This window comes from Molothrus ater, chromosome 9 (genome assembly GCF_012460135.2).
Source record: "Molothrus ater isolate BHLD 08-10-18 breed brown headed cowbird chromosome 9, BPBGC_Mater_1.1, whole genome shotgun sequence".
In the NCBI taxonomy this organism is placed as follows: Eukaryota; Metazoa; Chordata; class Aves; order Passeriformes; family Icteridae; genus Molothrus; species Molothrus ater.
In genome coordinates, this window is record NC_050486.2 from 24067697 (window position 1) to 24087314 (window position 19618).

Sequence of the window (19618 nt, forward strand, 5' to 3'; positions counted from 1 at the left end):
TGACTATCTCAAATGAAACATTTTATGTGAAATTCAATTAGCATTTGCCTATACTTCACCATTCAGGTACACTTCCTCCTGTGTCATTGATAGCAAGAAAACAAATCTGTGTATGTGGGTGCTTTAGCAAGGACGATGAACGATACTCTGGAAGCATTTAAGGGTAGATAGACATCCATAAGGAAGCCTGCTGGTACTTACCACGCTGAGCCCCAGCAATTCCCTGCAGAAGTAGTCCATGTTCCTCCTCTGGAGGTTGTCCAGGTAGTGCTGAAGGCGGGTGTAGGTGTAGGGGTAGCAGTAGGCAAACTGGTAAGTGTCGTCCTCTCGGTCGAAGCAGAATGCAAAGGACATGACATAGTTCTTCCTGTGGTCTGGGCAGCGGTAGTAATACACGTTTTTGGAGGGGATTCTTTGCCTGAAAAACAAAAACAAACAAAAACGTGTCTGTAAGTTAATTTTTTCCTCCAAGTTTTATGCCACCATAGGACTCTCAATATGTATTAATTGATGCGTATCAACACGGACATAAGAGATCTGATCTGTGTGAGATTCAGATTTCCTCCAAAGTAAATGAAGTGGAGCAGCTTGAGCAGCTCAGGAGCTGGTGAGGAGATCCCAGAGCTTGTGTTTGGGAGCACCTGTGCAGACCAGGGCTGTGACTGCTCCAGTGCCACTGTCACCACTGGGACTGCAGCTGTGCCCGGGTGCCCAGGCTGGCAGAGTCACCAGAGCAGGGAGAGTACCACAGAACCAGGCAAAGCCATTCCCACAAAGTGAAAAGGATGCACAGGCTGTCCAAATATCCTCTACTTCACTATCAGGCTGCTGCCACCTCACACCGCTCATAGCTCATGGACAGGCTCCAGCCAAACCTTCACCCTTTCTTTCAGTTCACCAGCACAGAGAGGAGGCACAGCTAATGAAGGAATGTCAGCATAAGGCAACACTGACAAAACTAACCCTGAAATTCACACCTTTTTATATAGATATCCTTAATAGTCAGCATACATATCAACATATAGCCAATGAATGGAACAAAAGATAAATTCTTGAGGTTAAAAAACAAACAAACAACAAACAACCTGAAAATCATACAAGAAAACTTCAGGTATGGAAAATAACCAGCTCTTAAAACAGAAAGCAAAGGAGAATTCTTTTGTTGTATCTGTTCCCATTCCAAATTGGACTGCTGCTCTCCTCAACATTTCTGGTTTGTCTGACAAGATAGAAATGAATGTACATGATGGTAAATAATTATAATAAAGACATTTATGCCATTGTTATGAAGGTGGTATCTCTTTGAGGAATAACAAATATCCGTCTGCAATCTCTCACACAACTCCTGTTAGTTTCTTACTTTTCAAGATAAATAAGTAATATTTCAGAGGTGGGGCAAAAACTTGGATGGGAGATGTTCACTATTTCTGCTTGTATGCTTTGTTCATTTCTTAGGTGGAATTTCCAGCTTCATTTAGACAGGAATAGTCTCCAATCATGCCATGCACTTGTAATTTGATGTAAGTAACTTACCAGTCATGTTTGGCAACAAAATGCTATGGTCCTGCAAACTTTACCTGATTCAATTACACAACCTTATAAACAGGTCTCATCTAATGATTGAAGCAGATCTCAGCTAAACTGGGATCATGGTGAGGTAGAAGCATAACAAGATTTACAGACATAGCACCAGTAATGTGTGTCTTTGTAATCATTCCGAGAAGCTGGTCTGCTGCAGAGCCTCAGTTTTGGCCTCTCATTGCTAATCTGAATTAGAGGACAAAACCCTCTCATTATACACAGGTACTCGTTTGCCAATTAGCATCAGTTAACGAGTCTGACCAGCAAGACTCAGGGTCTACAAAAAGAAACAGAAAAGAATTGAAATCTTCTTGAGAAAGCAAAATAAAGAACCAGTGATGCAGTTAATTACACTCAGAAAAAGAATTTATCTGCTGCCATTTTTAACGCCCTGCTTCTTGAACATTCAGGACCTCAATAACTTCACCATCATGACTGAACATGAGCCAGCTGTGCCCAGGTGGGCAGGAAGGCCAGTGGCACCTGGCTTGTCCCAGCAATGGTGTGGCAGCAGGGCCAGGGCAGTTACTGTGCCCCGGTCCTGGGCACTGTGGGGCCACACCTCAAATTTATATTGGATATAAGGAAATATTTCTTCAGTGGAAGGGTTGTCAAGCATTGGAAGAGGCTGTCAGAGCATGTGGTGGAGTCATCATTCCTGGAGGTATTTAAAGGATGTGTAGATGTGGCACCTGGGGATGTATTTTGGGGGCAGCATTGGCAGTGCCAGGATAAATTTGGACTCAATGATATTAAAGGACTTTTCCAACCTAATGAAATCTATGATTTAAAGATTTTTTTTTTGTTAAATAAGACATTTGTTCACCACTAAGATCTGGAAATTCTATTTAACACATAAGTATAAAAGACAGAAAAACAAACCTTTTATTCTCTTTTACAAAGTATCAGTAGGGAAAAAATGCCACCAGCCATCTGCATGCAGCCCTCTTACCTAATGGTTTTCTTCAGTATCTTAACATATTTCTATCATTCTCCCTTACTCTGGAGTGCTATAGGACATCCCTCATTTGATCTCAAATCAAGCAGATGATATGGCAGTGGGTAAATGTATTCCAGCTCCCAGTCCTCAAACCGTAATGCAAGTTTAAACAGTGTGTTGCTGAGTTGTTGAACTTTATTTGTTTCCAAATTAGCATGGGGAAAATAATAAAGGACAAGCCTCACTTTGTGCTATAAAAATTTCATGTAAAATGAGACCAATAGGAGGAAATTCAGGATTTTAGAAAGGCTAATGCTAATTGAAATTCATCTGCTGATAGTTAATGTTTAAATGACATATAGTTCTCCTTGGTTCAATAACTTTCTACTTTTAAGCAAGTTGAAGACAACTTTGTTAATGTATTAAAGGCGCTTTTGATATTTCATTCCCTTTCCCCTTCATTATAAAAGCTAAGCATCTGTTTTATTATCCACTTTGACACATCATTTTATGGCTGCATTTGGCTATTATGGCTAATCTTGATGTCTAGGACATCTGGTATTGACATTTCACTATCTGGTGTCTGACACAACAGCAGAAACCATCCTCAGCTCCTAGGTTTAAATTCACCCTCTCAGGGCAAAAAGTGCCCAAACTCTTAATTCAAACCATATCTTCCAAAAATAATTATAATAGTACTCCTGTCACTGCTAATCTATTTTTATCTCTCCTAGCACTTTGTCACTGCTAATCTATTTGTGAGTCATACAGAGAAAGAGAGTTAGCATTTAGATACCAACAACACATCTTTACACACAGGAGCTTAATCAGATTGAGATCTTATCAGGGAATTAAAGAAGAAAAGAAAAAAGGGAAAGAAAAGGAAAGAAAAGAGACAAAGTGCTAGATATCACCAACTGAGTTTTTGATAACGAAAAGACATTGCTCAGTTCTTGAATTAACCTTTGTGTCCTAGACACACTATTGTTTACTCTTTCCCTTTTTTGTTCTATGCCTTCTGGAAAAGGACACCCACACACTGTGGCAGCAGCTGCTCCTATTAATTTAAAGCTATTACAAAAATTAAAATTAAACCCAATTACTTTGGCTGGTTTATAGCTGGGGAACGGCTTAGTCTGATTGTTCCCTCTGGTTATGGACAAAAACAATATTCCTACCTACAGGCAGCTGCCAGTGGAATACTAATGCATCTCGGGCCTGGCAGGAACAGATTCAGAATGCAGAGTCTAACTGCATTTCTTACTAAAGAAAAATATCTTATCACGGATCTGCAGAAATGCACCAACTTCTTACGCTGTGAGTCACAATGAAGCTGATTTGTAGTTAGAGGCAGGAAGGCAAAATGATGATGGAAACCTCAGTGCTCTCATTTGTCCCTTTGCATTTCCAGGCAGCTCACACTCAGCAATGCATCCTGCTAATTGATGCACAACTGCCCGGATGTCTGAGCTCCTGAGTGGTTCTTTAAAGGAGAACCACCCCCATTCCAAGCACAGCCACAGAATAACGTGCAAACAACTCATTTCCACTCTGTTTTCTAGATGTATTTAAAGAAATGAAGCTTGATATCATACATCAGTTTGACACAAATTCAGAATGCCTAGTCTCGAAGATAAACACAAAAATCTTTCTGTCCAAGGAAGAAGGAGGCACAGAAATGGAGAGTTTCTCTCTATTTTGATGCTAACAATCCCGTGCCAAAACTTGAGCCTTTGAGTGTCTTCTCCTCCTGTCTGACAAGGCAGCACACCCAACCCAGTGGATTTGTTGTTCCAAGTGTGAGTGTCCATGAGCTTTCCTGTTCCTCTGTTGGCAGCAGGGCAGTCTGGAGTCAGGACATTTGCTCTGTTTTGGTAGTGTGCAGTAGGATCAAATTTGTCAGTGTACAAAAAAAAAAATTAAAATTGTAGTCCTTATCCAGTACCAGAAACCTGTTGACTTTCGAGGCCCCAAGATTTTACTCCTTGGTACTGCAAGAGGCAGTAAGGGGTATAAATTCAGAACTTCGAAAACTTTATTCTAACTATACTTCTAATTCAAACATAATTTTAACTTCAACTAAGAATTTTGACTTTAAAAGCAAACCTTTTATTATATCTCCTGCTTTTTTCTTTTTTTCTTTTTTTTTTTCTGCTACCTTCTGCTTATTTCCATTTGAAAATTGGGAGTTAATCAATGCTTTGGAGGACAAACACTGAGGGTACTGATGGTACTGCTTTGTGGAATCTCAGTTTTAAACATGGAAGGGTGATAATCAAATCCTCTTGTGACACCACAGCACAAGTAATTACAAAATAACAATTTTTGGAACGCTTTCCTCTCCCTATTGCATGACCAAAGCAGGGAGCTATGGCCCAGCCAAATTCCCAATGACTTTAATGAGCAGCATAAATAGTCTTTGGACTGCTTTTAATATGGCACTCATAAAGTAATTATTCAGTCCCTTGCCTCCACAGGATCAGGTTAGACATAACCCAGTCAGGAGACTTCAAAGGAAGTGGAGCAAAAACAAAAAACTGCAGGTGCTGTAAAAAATCAATGGCCAAAATAAAAATTCCTGGATCTGGCTTGTAGAGAAACGCTCAAGTTGTGGTGCAGCATTAGCTGTGGTGGCACACTGTGGTGAGCATTTCCAATTGCCATCACTTTGCACAGGGAGGGATACCACTGAACAAATTCACAAATTTCCAAGCCTGCCACAGGACTCCAAGGGGTGGGCCTGAGTCACAATCTCAGACAAAATTAAGCCTACTGACCCAAAACTTGATTCTGATTCAACTTTGAAAAATAACCTCCAGATATTTATTGATGTTGTTCTGAATCCTAGATGTGGCTACTCTTTCTGAGTGCTTAGATTTTAGTCCTAGAGCTGGATGTCCCCAGTTATTAACTGCAAGAAATCCAACAAACCCTGGACAAAATCTAAGGATGTAAATCTTGTGCTGCAAACTCCTCTTCTGGAAGGCAGCCCTTTCCTTCCTGACTTCTTTCCCTGTTAGTCTAAGCCATTATTTTTCTTCTTGCTTATTCTTGTTGACAAGTGGAGCTGACCATCTTCAAAATTCTTAGCTTACTTGTGACAAAATAAGTTTGTAGGGTTTTTTTCTTGCACATAATTTTATATTTGATTCACAGAGCATGGAGTGACAGTGAATATGTCAGATGGTGTTAAATATTTTTTGCAGACAACTGAATGGGTTTTGGCACAGCTAACTCAGTTTCAGACACTGTGAAACAAGTCCTGCTTTCTTTCTTCCTACTGTGTATTACAATGTTCCCCAAATATATTCATAACTTAAGACCTCAAGGTTTTCCACCTCTAACAGTACCTGGTTTCTTCTTCTTAAGTATAAAAATCAAAATATTGTGTAATTCAATTTAATAAAAATCAGAAACTCTACACATTAAGCATGCAGCTTTCATTTCAATTGAAATAATTAAGCAACCTCTATCAAAACTGTTAGGGAATTCAAATAATAATGAACTGCACAAAAATTGCTTGTAAAGTCTCTTCATTCTTTACAACTTCAAGGAGAAAACACTGCATTTTTAACCATTTTTTTCTCTAAATTCCATTAATCATTAAGCTTTTTTTTTTCCTTTTTGAGAGAAAAAGCAGGGAAGAAGCAGGGAAGGGTCATGATTTCAGGATATGAAGCTATGCTGAAAAGCTGTCCCCAGGTTCTTCTGGCAGAAATGAAGTCACCACCCTTCAGTTTGCCAAAATTAGGACAATGAAAGGGAGGGCTGATAAAGTGTAAACTGGCAAGAAATAGTTTTTAAAATTACTGAATTAATTTTAAGCAACTTCATATCAGATAGGGCAACACTCAATCCCTCGAATGGAGAGAAGTGTTGGTTCAGTTTCTCCAAACCTCTATTTGGTTTTGTGGGAGGAGGCTTCATTCAATGCTTCTATAACTTCCCACGTGTCTATCTCCCCTAAACACGAAATCTGTCCACAAAGGTCAAAATTTATCACTCTTTTGACAAAACACTTCAATATGTCTAAGAGCAGCTGTCAGCTGATAACAAAATCCAAAATCTTCTGCCAGCAGCAGGTACAAGTGGGATTTCCAGTGCACAAGCAGCCAATTCCCCTCCTTCCTCCCTCCTGCCTACCTTCAGAGCTAGAGCCACACTCCCCCCTCCATCTTTTGTTTATTCTGTCCAGTTGCTAAATCTCAAACTGCAGTGACTTTCCTCTGTTGGAGCAGCAGCTCCAACACTGCAATTATTCTACAGAAACTCTCTTTTAAACTGCAGGGATAATGAATGGTGCTGATTTTTTCTTCAGTCAAAATATGATTTGCCTACTGACCACAGGTATTCCAGCCATAGATTGTTTCAATGAAATATCTCTATGCAGTGTTTGTAAATGACAAAAAAGAAAGAGAAGGAGAAAAGACAACTTTCCACAAAAATACTAGTTAGCCATACATGTGTTGTGATCCTCTGAAGATATCATGAGTGCAAGAGAAGGATGCAAGGGCCAGCATTTATGTCCTAAAATGCAGCTACCAGGAGAAAAAAAATACAGATTAAAAATAAAATTTAAAAATACTTAAATCTGTGATAAGAATCACTGAATAAGGTAAGGTACAAGGGAAGTAAAGGAGTGACACGCCACTGTAGTTCCGAAGTTTGCAGTGTAGAAAAGAAAATCAAAAGGATTTTGAAGAAATTGAGAAAGGGTAGCCACAAATGCTGTAAATAAGTGGAAAAATTCAAAAAATAAAGTCAGCATAAATAATGTTGTACCAAAAAAAGGTGAGGACAAAAAATGTTCTACCTCAGCACAATGCCTGTCCTGGCTTTGACCTGTACCAGACTCTCTGGCCACAAAAGAGCAAAGCTCCTGACAACTTCAGAATACAGTTTGCATACACTGACATCAGGGAGCAAATAAGCAAATAAAATCCAGAAGAATGTGTATCACTGACTGCATTGGGAAAGAAGGTAGGTCAGGAGACAGAGAGAAGGGGACAAGATTGGCACAGCACGAGCACACCAGCTACAAATTGGCCAGAAACAAGGTAATGGGATGACTTACAATAAATGCCCTTTTAGGTCTTTGCTTTGTCTACAGTCTCTGGAAAGAAAAATCATGCTTGAGAGAATCATGACCTGGACAAATTTTAGGAAAGGCTGCTTGGTGAGAAATAGTTAATTCTTACTAAGACTCTCTTCAAAACACATTTATTTCAGTTTTTTTTTCAACAGACATTCAGATGAATCCCAAAGAATTTCACCAAACAATTTATCCATTAGCATAATAATTTAACATCTTCATGACCAAATTCAGCATTTTACTCCATAATTCTTTCCTGCCTCCACTATAATCTGACATACAATCCCTCCAGATTATGTTGACTGGAAAATACATACAGGATGATACAGGCTGTGAAACAGAGTCCTTATGATGTTTGGAGCATGTGTTGGCCTGGGAATGAGGGACCAACCTCAATCCCAAATTCAAGTCCCTGAACTGCATTACCACTAGACCACTGGGTCAGCTCTAATAGCCTCTTAGCCTCAATTACCTAATTAGCCTTTTCTTCAGTCTCCTCTTCTCCCTTTCCCATCTGTTCATATATTCCCACCCCTCCCTGTTCTTCTGCAAGAATAATTTTTAAAATCTATGTTAACTTCATTTAGGTTAGTCTCAGGTGACTTCTCTATGCAAGAATAATTTATAAGTCTCATAAGAGCCCCAACTTGAAGAAGCTTTTCAGTAACATATGAATTCTGAAATCCATGCTGAAAATGTTGATGATCTCAACAGTCTAAATACAAAGTTGAGATTTTTAATTTATATAATTTAGATGCAAATTTTAAGTAACTACCAAAGGAAGGAGAATGGATAGGAAAGAGGTTTTTGCCAATTGTTGCTTGGTTGATACTGAACTGTCCTTAGCAAGATCTCAAACCCTCTGGAAGCCTTTGCCTTCCCAAAGTATATTATTCCTGATAAAGATCAGTGCATCTCTGATAGTAGATGATGTATGAGCAGGATAAAGACAAAAGAAAACAGGAAATTGTCATCATGGATCAGACTTTGTTAGCTGGGGAAACTTCCCCATAATATTTTGCTTTATCCTCTCATCTGTCTACACACAATGAAGACTGAGTTCAGTAATTCATTTTTAATGCCCCATTTCTTACGCCTTCTAGCACCTTGTTCACTTTTTCTACCATAACAGCATCTCAAATGACTTCTGCTGTGGAACTGCCAACAGCAATCTTCAGGGTTTTTCCCTTTAGTCAGAGGATAACGTTTTTTGTGTGGTTTCCTCCACAGACTAACTTCTCATTTATCAGGAATGAACCTTCTTGCTAGATCGTCCAGAAGTTTGCAACAGTGTGCTACAGGCTTAAATTACTTAAGTAATTACACGTCATTTGTAAATGTTACCACCTAATCCTTCACCTCTCTCTCCCAGGATCATTAACAAAGAGATTTAGCATGTGACCTGATAGTTAACTTTAAGAAACACAGCTGCTGGCCTTTTAGTGGGATGAAAACTGACCACTTAGCCCTCTGCTTTTTTGTTTCCTTGTCGGGTTTTGATCTATGGGGATACTTGCCCTGTCACCATATGTGACTACTTAGCCTTTGCAGCAATGTCTGGTGACAGACTTTGTCACATGCTTTTAAAAAGTCAAAATACATTATGTCAGGCAGCTCATCTCTCATAAGCCTGGGAGCTGAAACCCAAAGGCGAGGAAACATTCCCAGGAATTCCCAGGGGGAAAGTGCACCTTGGCATCCAATGCAATCCAAGGGAGATAAACTGGAAAGGTGGGTGAGAAAGCCAGAAACACCTTTCTTTGGCACATACTGCAACTATACAACTAAGTAAAATTATATTTTTTTCTGTTATGAAGGGAGTTACTTCATCACAAGGAGAAAATGTGGAAAAGACCACGTCAACTGACTGTCCAAGTGAGTCAATCCAGGAAGAGTATAAAGCAGCAAAATACAAAGGTTTCACCTTAAAAAAAAAAAAAAAAGGTAAAAAAAGGGGGTGGGGGGTAAAAAGGAGACTTGTCTTAAAGCCTTCTGCAAGACATGCTAGTCCCAGAAGCTGTTTAAGCCTCACTTAAGAACTGGGAGCCTGTGCCTGGTTCTCAGCACTGTGCTTACTTTTCCAAGGGCTGAAACAACAAAACGAGTCAGCAGAGGGGTGGGAGCTGATGGAACAGTGGGTGAGAGCACCATGGACTGCAGAGCACCCAGAGGTGTGGCCAGCAGAAGCTCTAGGTGAGGCCTGCCAGGAAATGCTTGGCTGGGGGAGTGCAGAGCCAACAAAACAACACAGTGGCCTCACTAGATGAAAATACTGCTGGTACAGTTATACCTTGGAGCTGGTTCTTGCTACTCTGAACATCCAAGCTGTTGGAGTCCTCTCTGATCCTTTTCAGGAAAACTGAAAAGGGTGGTCTAACATTGCTTATTTTACCACCTGATTCCTTTTTGTCAGTGGGGGAAATTCTCTCTCTCTGAGCAGCAATGAGTTCAGGACTTGTTTCTGGGAAAGGGATGATGTCAGCGTGTCAGCAGATGACCGCCTGAAATTCAGACATGGCCTTTGTTGCTGTCAATCAAGTCCAAGGGAAAAGGGTTATCTAAATCTTTTTATTCCTCTCTCTTTCCTGTGGGGCTGTGACAGGGCACTGAGAGAGGCAGGATGCTGGGCTAGAGGGAATTTTGGTCTGATCCAGGATGATCATTCTAATTCCTATTTATGGGCACATCCACAGAGTTGGTTTTCCTTTGCTGAAGCTGTTCTCATTAAAGTCTCTCGCATCATGATCTTCCAGGTGTTTTATTATTCCCTTTTAAATTCCTCTTTTGACCATTTGCAATGTGCAGATGTAATGCTTACTGGTCTAAATATAGGATAAACCCCAGATACTTGCCAACCCTCTGGAAAAGAGCTTGGTTTTAATGAGAGTGCATATCTTTGTTAGCAGTTCACCTAATTCATTCTTAATCTTCCTCAGAATTCTTTTATACATAAATCATGTGGGACTGATGATTTACTACTTTTTAATTAATCAATTTGCTCCATCTTCTCAATCTCTGATAGTGCCCATCTTTATTCCCAGAAAAGAGCAGGTCTAAGATAGGTACCTCCGAGTTTGCCATAAAGACTGACTTATGCTGTAGAATTCCTGATTTTTTCTGCGTGAAAACACATAATTTTAAAACATGTACAAGACATGACAATGTGAGAGCAAAATAATTTAAATTCAGCATCAAAAAATTTTTATTTCTTCCCCAGGCTACACATCTTGCATGTACACAAATTTTATTCTCCATGCTCCTCTGTAAGCTCCTTCAAATTCCCTCCTTTCACCTCCCTCCACTGAAAAACTACTTTATGACATCCTCCTACTCTTGAGAGTGTTGCAGAGTACCCATCTCCAAGGGTGCTTGCATTTCTCTACGACAAGGAGAGGCTGTAGGTCTCCCATTTATCCCCTGTGCCAGCATGTGGCCTGTTAGCAATGGCAATACTGCATTTTCAGGACTAAACATGCATTGTGGTGGGCAGCCCTGCCTTTTGTGTCCTTTAGTTATCCCTTCTGGAGACAGAACTCAGAGCTATCACATTAAACACACAGCAGAGAAAAAAAAAAGGAAGTCTGGAAGGAAAAGCCTCAGTTTTCCCAGTCAGAAGGGAGCAACAAACATGAAAGATGAAAGTGAATGAAACATGGCTTCAATACTCTGGCTCACAGACCAGGAGCTACTGCTTCACAAACACCCCAGGCCTCCCAACTCCAGCAAATGCTGACCTTGATCCCTCTCCCCACTGAGCCCAGCCCTAAGAAAAAACACCACCTAGATGGCCACCTAGAGAACAAAATCCTTATTTTAGTGAGGGGAAAAAAATTCCAATATTTTCTTGCTACTCAAATCCTTTGCCATCTTATTCACATTGGTCTTTTTGCCTGCTGGTGCTGGTTCAGAAATAACCTGAGCAGGCTTTCTTCCCCAGCTAACAGAGATGGACCCGATGTAAAGGTGCTCAGTCTGCAGAGGAAATAAAAGACAATTCCCTCCTCTTCTCTTTTCCAACATTCCTAGCTGCTGACACCCACAGCAGTATTGATCTAAGAGGGACTAAACATCCTGCTCTCTCAGTCTCTCCTTATTTACAATGCACATGGAAACATGGGAGCAGAGGGAAAAAGCTGGGAGCAGGGGGCCCAGGCAGTCAGAAACCATTGTACACACATGGGATTTCTCATCCCAGACACAAAGTTAAAAAAATGAGATGCTGCAATGGTTGGAGCTGTGGAAGACAGGAGAAATTGAAAAATGGTGTGTTACACTAATCTTGTTTTTCCAAACTGTATGCGTGATATCACCCAGGCCACTCCAATTTTTCACAATAATAGTTACAGCATCATTTTTCTTGATAGCCCTTTAAAAAATATTCATTTTGGGAAAACTCTGTGGTTGATGCTTTGCTTTTTTTTCCTCTACCTGAACAGTCAGTGTCACAAAATGGAGCAACTGCAATCCTTATGCATATTTAAAAGTACTGCCCCATTTCACCGTGCTGAGTTTGTTTAGACTACAAGAGCATTACCTCCTTTACCCTCTTCTGCAACATAACCAGACATGATGGCAAAGGGAAGGGAAAGGTAGGATACATTTCGTTAAATTACACAAAGTTTTATTTAGCCTTGAAAGACTCTTCACATTCTCCTGCAGCTGACAAAGTTCTAGACACTTTCCACTTTTCCTTCCTCTTTAGACTGTTATAAAACTTGGTGAGAGAATGCACACACTGCTCCTAAGTCAGCAGGGAGGCTGATACCCTGAGTTGTATATCAGGTAGTTGTCTACAAGCCAGTGATCGCCAATGCTGCAGTGCAGAATTTGATATCTGATCAACAAAAGTATTTTTTTCTGTGGTCTCAGGAAATGTCATCAAAATAGAGGAGACTCTCCTCACTCTTCACCCCTCAAAGATTCTCTGAGCTAAATCTTCAGGAAGCTCTGGGAAGAGGAATGGAGGTTTATGACAGACAGTTTGAGTTCCAAGTGACAGACATGTACTGTAAAAACCATGCCTCCGATGATTTCTAGGCACACACTGTAAAGCTCCAGAGAGGTTGGTTACTCTTAAAATCATTGTTCAAATGTTTGCACTTCCAGGGCCTAATCAATGAGATAATCTAAGCAGGTGCTGCACTAGTTGCTAGTCCAGACCAATCACCACAGATTCCTAGTGAAATATATGTGGTGCTTGTAGATTTCAGATGAGGAAAAAGTGGGCAGAGAAAACTCTAAATAAAGGTCTTAGGTCACAGACTCCAATGATAAAATTAAAAACAGGAAAACAGAAAAGATCCCAAGATGATGGGGTATCCTTCTATATTTCTCAGTATTTCCTGAACTGATCAGCATCAACAACTGTAAAATGCAATTTAACTGTGAAATCATACATGGAAGGATGTGAAAACTTTATGTAAAGCAAAATATGATCAATTCCATCCACTTTGTCATTCTGTTTTCCAAATGAAATATTAGCAAGTAGCAGTAATGCTCCTCAGTTTCTTTCAGGTTTTTACCCTGCATCACCATGATGAGTTACCCTTACCTTCACCATGTTAGACCACCCTGCATGAGAACATTAGCACCTACAGAAAAGCCAGTAGGACTTTTTATTTATATTTGATGTAAGGTTTTCTGGGGATTATTTTACATTTCTCCCAGGATCTCATCTGTTTCACATATCTAAAGGTTTGGTCCAAATATTATCTTCCATTTTAGACAAGTAAGGCTGTATAGGACTGGCACGTTTGTTAAAAACAGCAATCTTTACTGCAGTAAGGATGAGGTGTTGAAATAAAGCATCTAAAAATCTTCCAAACAGTGTCAGGAAGCTGTAATATTTATGCTTAAATAAGAGAAAATAAGAGAAAGCAACATATGGGATACAAAAACTTTTATAAGCAAATCATCTTCAAAATGCTCCATATATTGTGTATTTCCAGGAGAATGACAGGACATTTGTCAAAATACTTGTAGGAAATTTATGTAAGAGTACTTGAAAAATAATATACACAGCTCTCAGTTTAAACACACAAATGGTGAAAATTTAGCTTGTAACAACATTAAATACTTAAAGGCTTTCAGGTAGGAGTCACAATTTCTTATCTGTTGCTTTTCCAGGCAACACCATGTATTAAACATTGTCCCTCTGGTATTTAAATGGGACCAGAAGGCACAGAGGTGTTGTATATCCAAACACAAGTGTGTGTTAACTATTATGGCCAGCATCTTAGGAAATTTAACCATGTAATACTGAAGATAAAAGGTATGGTATTTTCACTGAAATAGTTGGGAAAATTCAATACACATACATGTGCAATTAATAAAAAAAAAAAATACATCAAGCTATTACGTAGCCCACTGGTTTGAAATCTTTGTGGAAGACTTTGCATCTGTCTCATTTTCTCACAGCTGTACATTAGCTTAGCTTTAAGCAGAGTCCTGCTGAATATGAACCACAGTTTTAAGTAAGATTCATAAATTAGGGTTTAGCATTAAGAGGCAGGAAGGTAGATGCCATTTCCTATTCCATTAATGACTATAAAAATTCAAGCACAGGAAAAATATGTGCTGAAAGGTCTTAAAAGTTAACAGCTGACTTTAAAAAAGGAAGCCATATATTACATTAAAACATGAAAACAGAAGAACAAAAACTATTTCTGTGTCATTTTGTACACTATTTGTATATGTAAAAACATAGGTATGTATTAAGTCCCACAGCACTAAAAATGAAAATATAAAACCTCCAAAAGTTCTTTAGCTTTATTTACCTGGATTGGAACTGGGAGAAAAAAAGATATCATGGCTTATAGCATTTTCAACTGGATGTGATCATGCTCATATTCCTTTATGAATCTCTGTCTCAGAATCATTAAACTTGATGTCCATTAACCACGAGGGCCTGGCTGGTTAAACCACTTACCCCAGACATAATCCATGTCCCACCCAGCAGTGCTGGTGCAGATAATGTGGCCCTGCAGTGCTCCTGCTGCACTCACTGCTGGGGTCTCCATCAGCAGATGCCTGGATTGTGTTTGCCCCATGCTGCTGCGGCGTGTGGACACATCAAACTCCCAGGGGAACAGGCTAAAAGGCCAAGGCATTTTCATAACTCAAGCAAACCAAATCTGAGCCCAACTTTCCCTGACAGATCAGTTTGTGCTGTTGCTGCTCTCAGCCTGTTCCTAGCACTCGACTGTAAGAGCGCAGCGTGGCTTTAAGTGAAAAGACACTGCTATTGCAGACAGCCAGCACCAAAACTGCCTATCACTGTTATTATTTTAAAATTGCCACTATTAAATTCAAAACAGACAATGTAAATGGAAACATTAAAAAAAAAGTATTTTCTTAAATTGAAATTACCAATATCAGAAGGGAAATTAAATGACCTCAGGAAAAAATGGGAAGAGCACACACAAACCACAACCCAGTGCTTTTGTTTCACAACTGTCTCTCCAGTGCCTGACTGTCAGAAGCCTCTAATCTGCCAGATAAACACGCTGTAACTCATCATTTACCCCCCCAAAACCCCCTGATCAGCCGAGAGCTGTTACAGCCACAGAGTGTCCCAGGATTTGCACAGTCAGGAAAAGCTCCTCAAAACCGTGCAGGAGAAATGCTGCAAATCCAAAAACGAACCACCTAAAGAAAGGCTTGAAAATGCAACATTTCATGTTGTCACCTCCTGAATGATGACACAAGATCTCTCTGGCAGTTGTCTGAGAGAGAGCTAATGGAGCTAGCAAATTCAAGAGAGATAAGAAAGGCACAGTAGCTGTGCCTATTAGAACAACAGATTGGACCGGGAAAAGCAAACACATCCAGCCAGAAGAGCTCATGGGCCTTAAACCTTTCTGCTTTTCCGAATTCAGCCAGCTCATTTCATAAAATATTCTACCTTTAGCTCATATCCACTTCATGACTGAGCATACTTGTTACAGGTTAGTTGTGCCTTTGATTCCTTTTCGGTCTCTCCCAAGCAAACACTCTAAGTGACTCATCCTACATCTCCACTTTTCCTGGAATCGTGTCTCATGATTTCCTCCCACCTTCTTCCACCACTGTAACACATTTCATCAGCAAAAAAATGCAAAAACCCACCACAGACTTCCTTTGAGAAGCCATGGTCATAAGAGAAGTACAATGATTTAGAACAGTATTCAAAAATCAGAATTGTTATCTGTCAGTCAAACCTGATAATCAGAGTAAAGACTTTATGTGTAGCTTAAAACCTGGACTATCCCCTAAATTGCTAGGGCACATCCAAGCTGACCAGGGAAACATTAACATTAAACTTACAAATGACACCTGCACTGACAGAGATGAGTGACTGGCATATCTGACTTCAGTACTTGCAGGCATTATTATGTAATACATTAAGCCAATCTAAAAAAAAAAAATTATGTTACAGTTAAATTTAAGTCCTGTCTTCTATTTTCCACTGTGTCTTGCAGCCTTTTACCCTGCAAAATCTCATGTATTAGTATTAAAACCTTTTATTCCATCTCAGAGAATGATCCTGTCTCTATCAATTCCTCACTGTATCTCACCAGCCTTTTAAGACCAGTTTTAGGCATGTAAAGAATAATGAAAAGTTCAGAAATTTATTTTGATTTCCTGCAATATGCTACCCAACAGTTTTCTGTTGTGTTATATGACCTTTCTGCCTAGCTAGTGTTTTGCTATTGATTTTAATTACTCAGTTTAATTTACTGCATGCCAACACAAAGCTGTTTACTCCTACTTGCCAAAATGTTGTCGTAGTCCCCCAGAGGAGGGCAAAATGAGAAAACTGTACATGTTTTACAGTTACATGCTATTCATTATAAAGAATTTAATAGATTCACTTCACATAAATGTCACTGTGCTCACATGTAGCCACTAAACACACCAAAACATCACACAGGAAGGAAAATTCTGAGCCATTCAGAGAAGAGGTAAGAATATAAAGGCCTTAATTTATGAAAGGCTTTGACTTGAAGCAGTTTAGATTTTCTGCTTTGCCATTCTCCTCGGAACAAGTGAGGGAGTTAGGACCATATGTTCCCCTTCTGCATAAAAAAATCATGGGCAGAAATGAATGAGTCCTAGAGCCACACAGTGATTATAATTTCAGGTAAATTCTACCTTGCCCCATAATACAACTGCAGGGTGAGAAAGAGGGAATGCTAATTTCTGACCACTCTTCTCTTTTCCTCTTCTTGCCACACATCACAGAAATGATGAGAAGAAACCTCTTTGTGAGAGGTTCCCACAAGCAGAATGTTCCTCCAAGAGAAATTATGTCGGCATAATAGAAGTTGGCAATGCTGGAAGATGAAGGAAGCTCATTTCTGAAGTAACAGCTGAGCCCTTTTACTGAGCAGTGCTTATCAGTCCAGTTCCTCTGTGAGGAGGCAGATAGGAAGGGATGGTAGGGCTGGAGAAACTCTGGAGAAGAATCTCTGTCTCTTACTACACCTTGGAAAACCTATAAGTGAATTAAACCTTTTATTTCTTTGTAGAGAAAACATTAAAAAAAAAAAAAAGGCAATTTCAAAACCCTCATACCAGCTCGACATTTCAGCTAGATATGAAAATTCACAAAAGGTAATTTAGTTCCCATATAATTATTTTGAAACCTACTGATCCATGGTTATGGAATCCTGTTGTGCCGGGATTCTAGAGACCCAAAAAAAAATGCCCAAACTTGCTCCAGTGATGAATGAAAATAGCTTTTGGTGCATTTGATCATCTTTGAAGGTATGCATTATACTGACTAAGATTCGTGCTTTTTAAACACCAGGTCATCTACCAGCTCTTTGATTTCAATTGTGTTTAAAAATAGGATCATCTGATGATAGTACTGTGTTATAAAAGCTTCACCAACTTAGCTCAATTGTAGAGTGCTCTTGAGGAATGATAAGATCTTTGGACAAAGTCGAATATCAAGATGATACATGCTAAGAATATGAAAATTCTCTATTTGAGTACCTTGTTTACAGAGTGAGAGTCAATCTCCTGCAGAACCTTTGAAAATTGTATTTTAAATTAGGGGGGAAAATGATCGAAAATACGAAACCCATTAATTTTTCATAGTGCTTTGTATTTGTTTATTGCGGTTTTATGTTTACCATAATATTCTTCCGAAATTAGAGATTTTATCCTGAGACTCTCACCACTACAAAGCATTTGTAAAACTATAAAGTCAAGCTCTTAAACAACACTTGTTCAAAACCATGATGATTCGCTATGAAAATATTCATAGCCTAAAATTTTCTTATGACCTTGATGTAAACCATAAACTGAACAAAACTTCCCTAAAATCCAGGCCCATGTTTGCTAAGTGTAGGGACAGATTTGCTTGAAGGCTTCCATAAGAGTTGAAATGAGGCAGGAAAACTTGCCATTGCTTCATCTTCCACTGTACTTTGTACAGCTGAAAGACCAAAGGTTCTTTGGAGGGGAAGCATTGGCTAAACTACCAGCCAATGCCTTAGAGCATTGGCTGGTAGTTTAGAGCTACATTTTCAACAGATCCTCAAGTCTAAATAAAGTGCATCTGCTGCCTGTCCAATACAAGCAAAGAGTCAGACAGCTCTGAATATGAGGCAGCAGGAAGTGTCCAGGACTAGGACAATTTCATCTGCTCTGTGATCACAGGATAATTCAGGTTGGAAGGGACCTCAAGAGGTCATCAAATCCAACTTCCTTCTCAAGTCAGGGTCAGCTATGAGATCAGACCAGGTTTTTCAAGAGGTTTATCCAGTCAGGTCATGCAGACCCTGGTGACAGTGTCTTTTGTTAGACACTCTATCAGCAATTAACAGCGCTCAGGACACCTGCCCAGCTTGAAGGAGACCTGCCATGACTTTCACCTCTGCCTAAGAGTTGTCCCCTCAGGGCAGGGACTAACCAGTCTGCTGCTGGCTTGGCTCAGACAGGAAATTCCTCTGTTCTTACACACATGGTCCATTTTAGATGAGGGGAATTCAAAGATTTCTTGGATAAGAAAACTTTCAGCAGCCCAGCAAAGATACTTTCTCCACCTACCTTATATATACTTGTTTTCTACAAAACCTGGAAAGTTCTCTGTGTCTTGATCCCAGCCATCAGGATAAGCCCAGAACAGGCTGAAGAATTCCAAATTTACAAGTCTTGGCAGAAGCCAAAGATTAGGACTGGGCTTCTGACATTATTACAACTGACAAATGTATGGATGCATCCTAGATAGGTCTTCAAACATTCAAGAAATTCATAAGTCAAAACATAGCAACTTAGAGACCAAAAATATTTGTGAACTTACAAATCTAGACAGCAGCTCTGCAGGGACTTTACAACTTCACATCTATACTTGGGTTTCAATAACTGGAACCAGGCTCAATTCTAACCAAGTTCTTGTGAAGATCCATCTTCTAGACCAGGCAACTGGCAGAATATTACAATACCAAATGGCAGCAGTACCAAAACACAGCAGACCTCAAGAAAGCTCATTAATAGTCCCACAGAGCTAAAACAAATATGAAGTAAAACCAAAGGAAAAAAAAATCAATATTCAAAACCTTATTCCCAAATTCTCCAGGTGGCACTGTGTACAAAATTATACATCTAAACTCAACATCTAGTCTTCCAACACCCAGTATTAAAAATGCCAAATCTGAAATCATTTACCAGCAGGTGTAATGCTTGCTATCATTAGCAGCACTGCTCTAAATCAGAGTGGTAAATAGTAAATCAGAGAGACTACTCCTGGCAGTAAGCATTATGCCCACAAGTAAGAGTTTATAGTTGCCAGCCCAACAAATGTCGTGCTATGATTTTTCTAGCTATAGCAGTAATAAGATGCCAAACTATACTGTGAAAAATGACGTAGATGCTGAAAACATATTTGGCTTTTCTTTTTTTTACACATGTCTATACAGATTCAATGAGGAAATGGAAGTCTGTTACTCCAATGCTGTGTGAAATAAATTATCTGCACTGCATAGTTTATTGTTCCATCCCGCAGTTTTTTTTGACCA

At 39.5% G+C, this 19618-nt stretch overlaps 1 protein-coding gene across 4 annotated transcripts in view; it reads right to left on the reverse strand.

Moving 5' to 3' along the window:
• LOC118689748 (BEN domain-containing protein 5) overlaps positions 1-19618 on the reverse strand; it is an 884006-nt gene that overhangs the window by 529818 nt on the left and 334570 nt on the right. For all 4 annotated transcript variants that reach the window (XM_036388182.1, XM_036388181.1, XM_036388180.1 and 1 more), the window contains one exon: positions 202-418. In XM_036388182.1, the coding sequence (XP_036244075.1) occupies positions 202-418 (217 nt within the window). The remainder of the gene's footprint in view (positions 1-201; positions 419-19618) is intronic.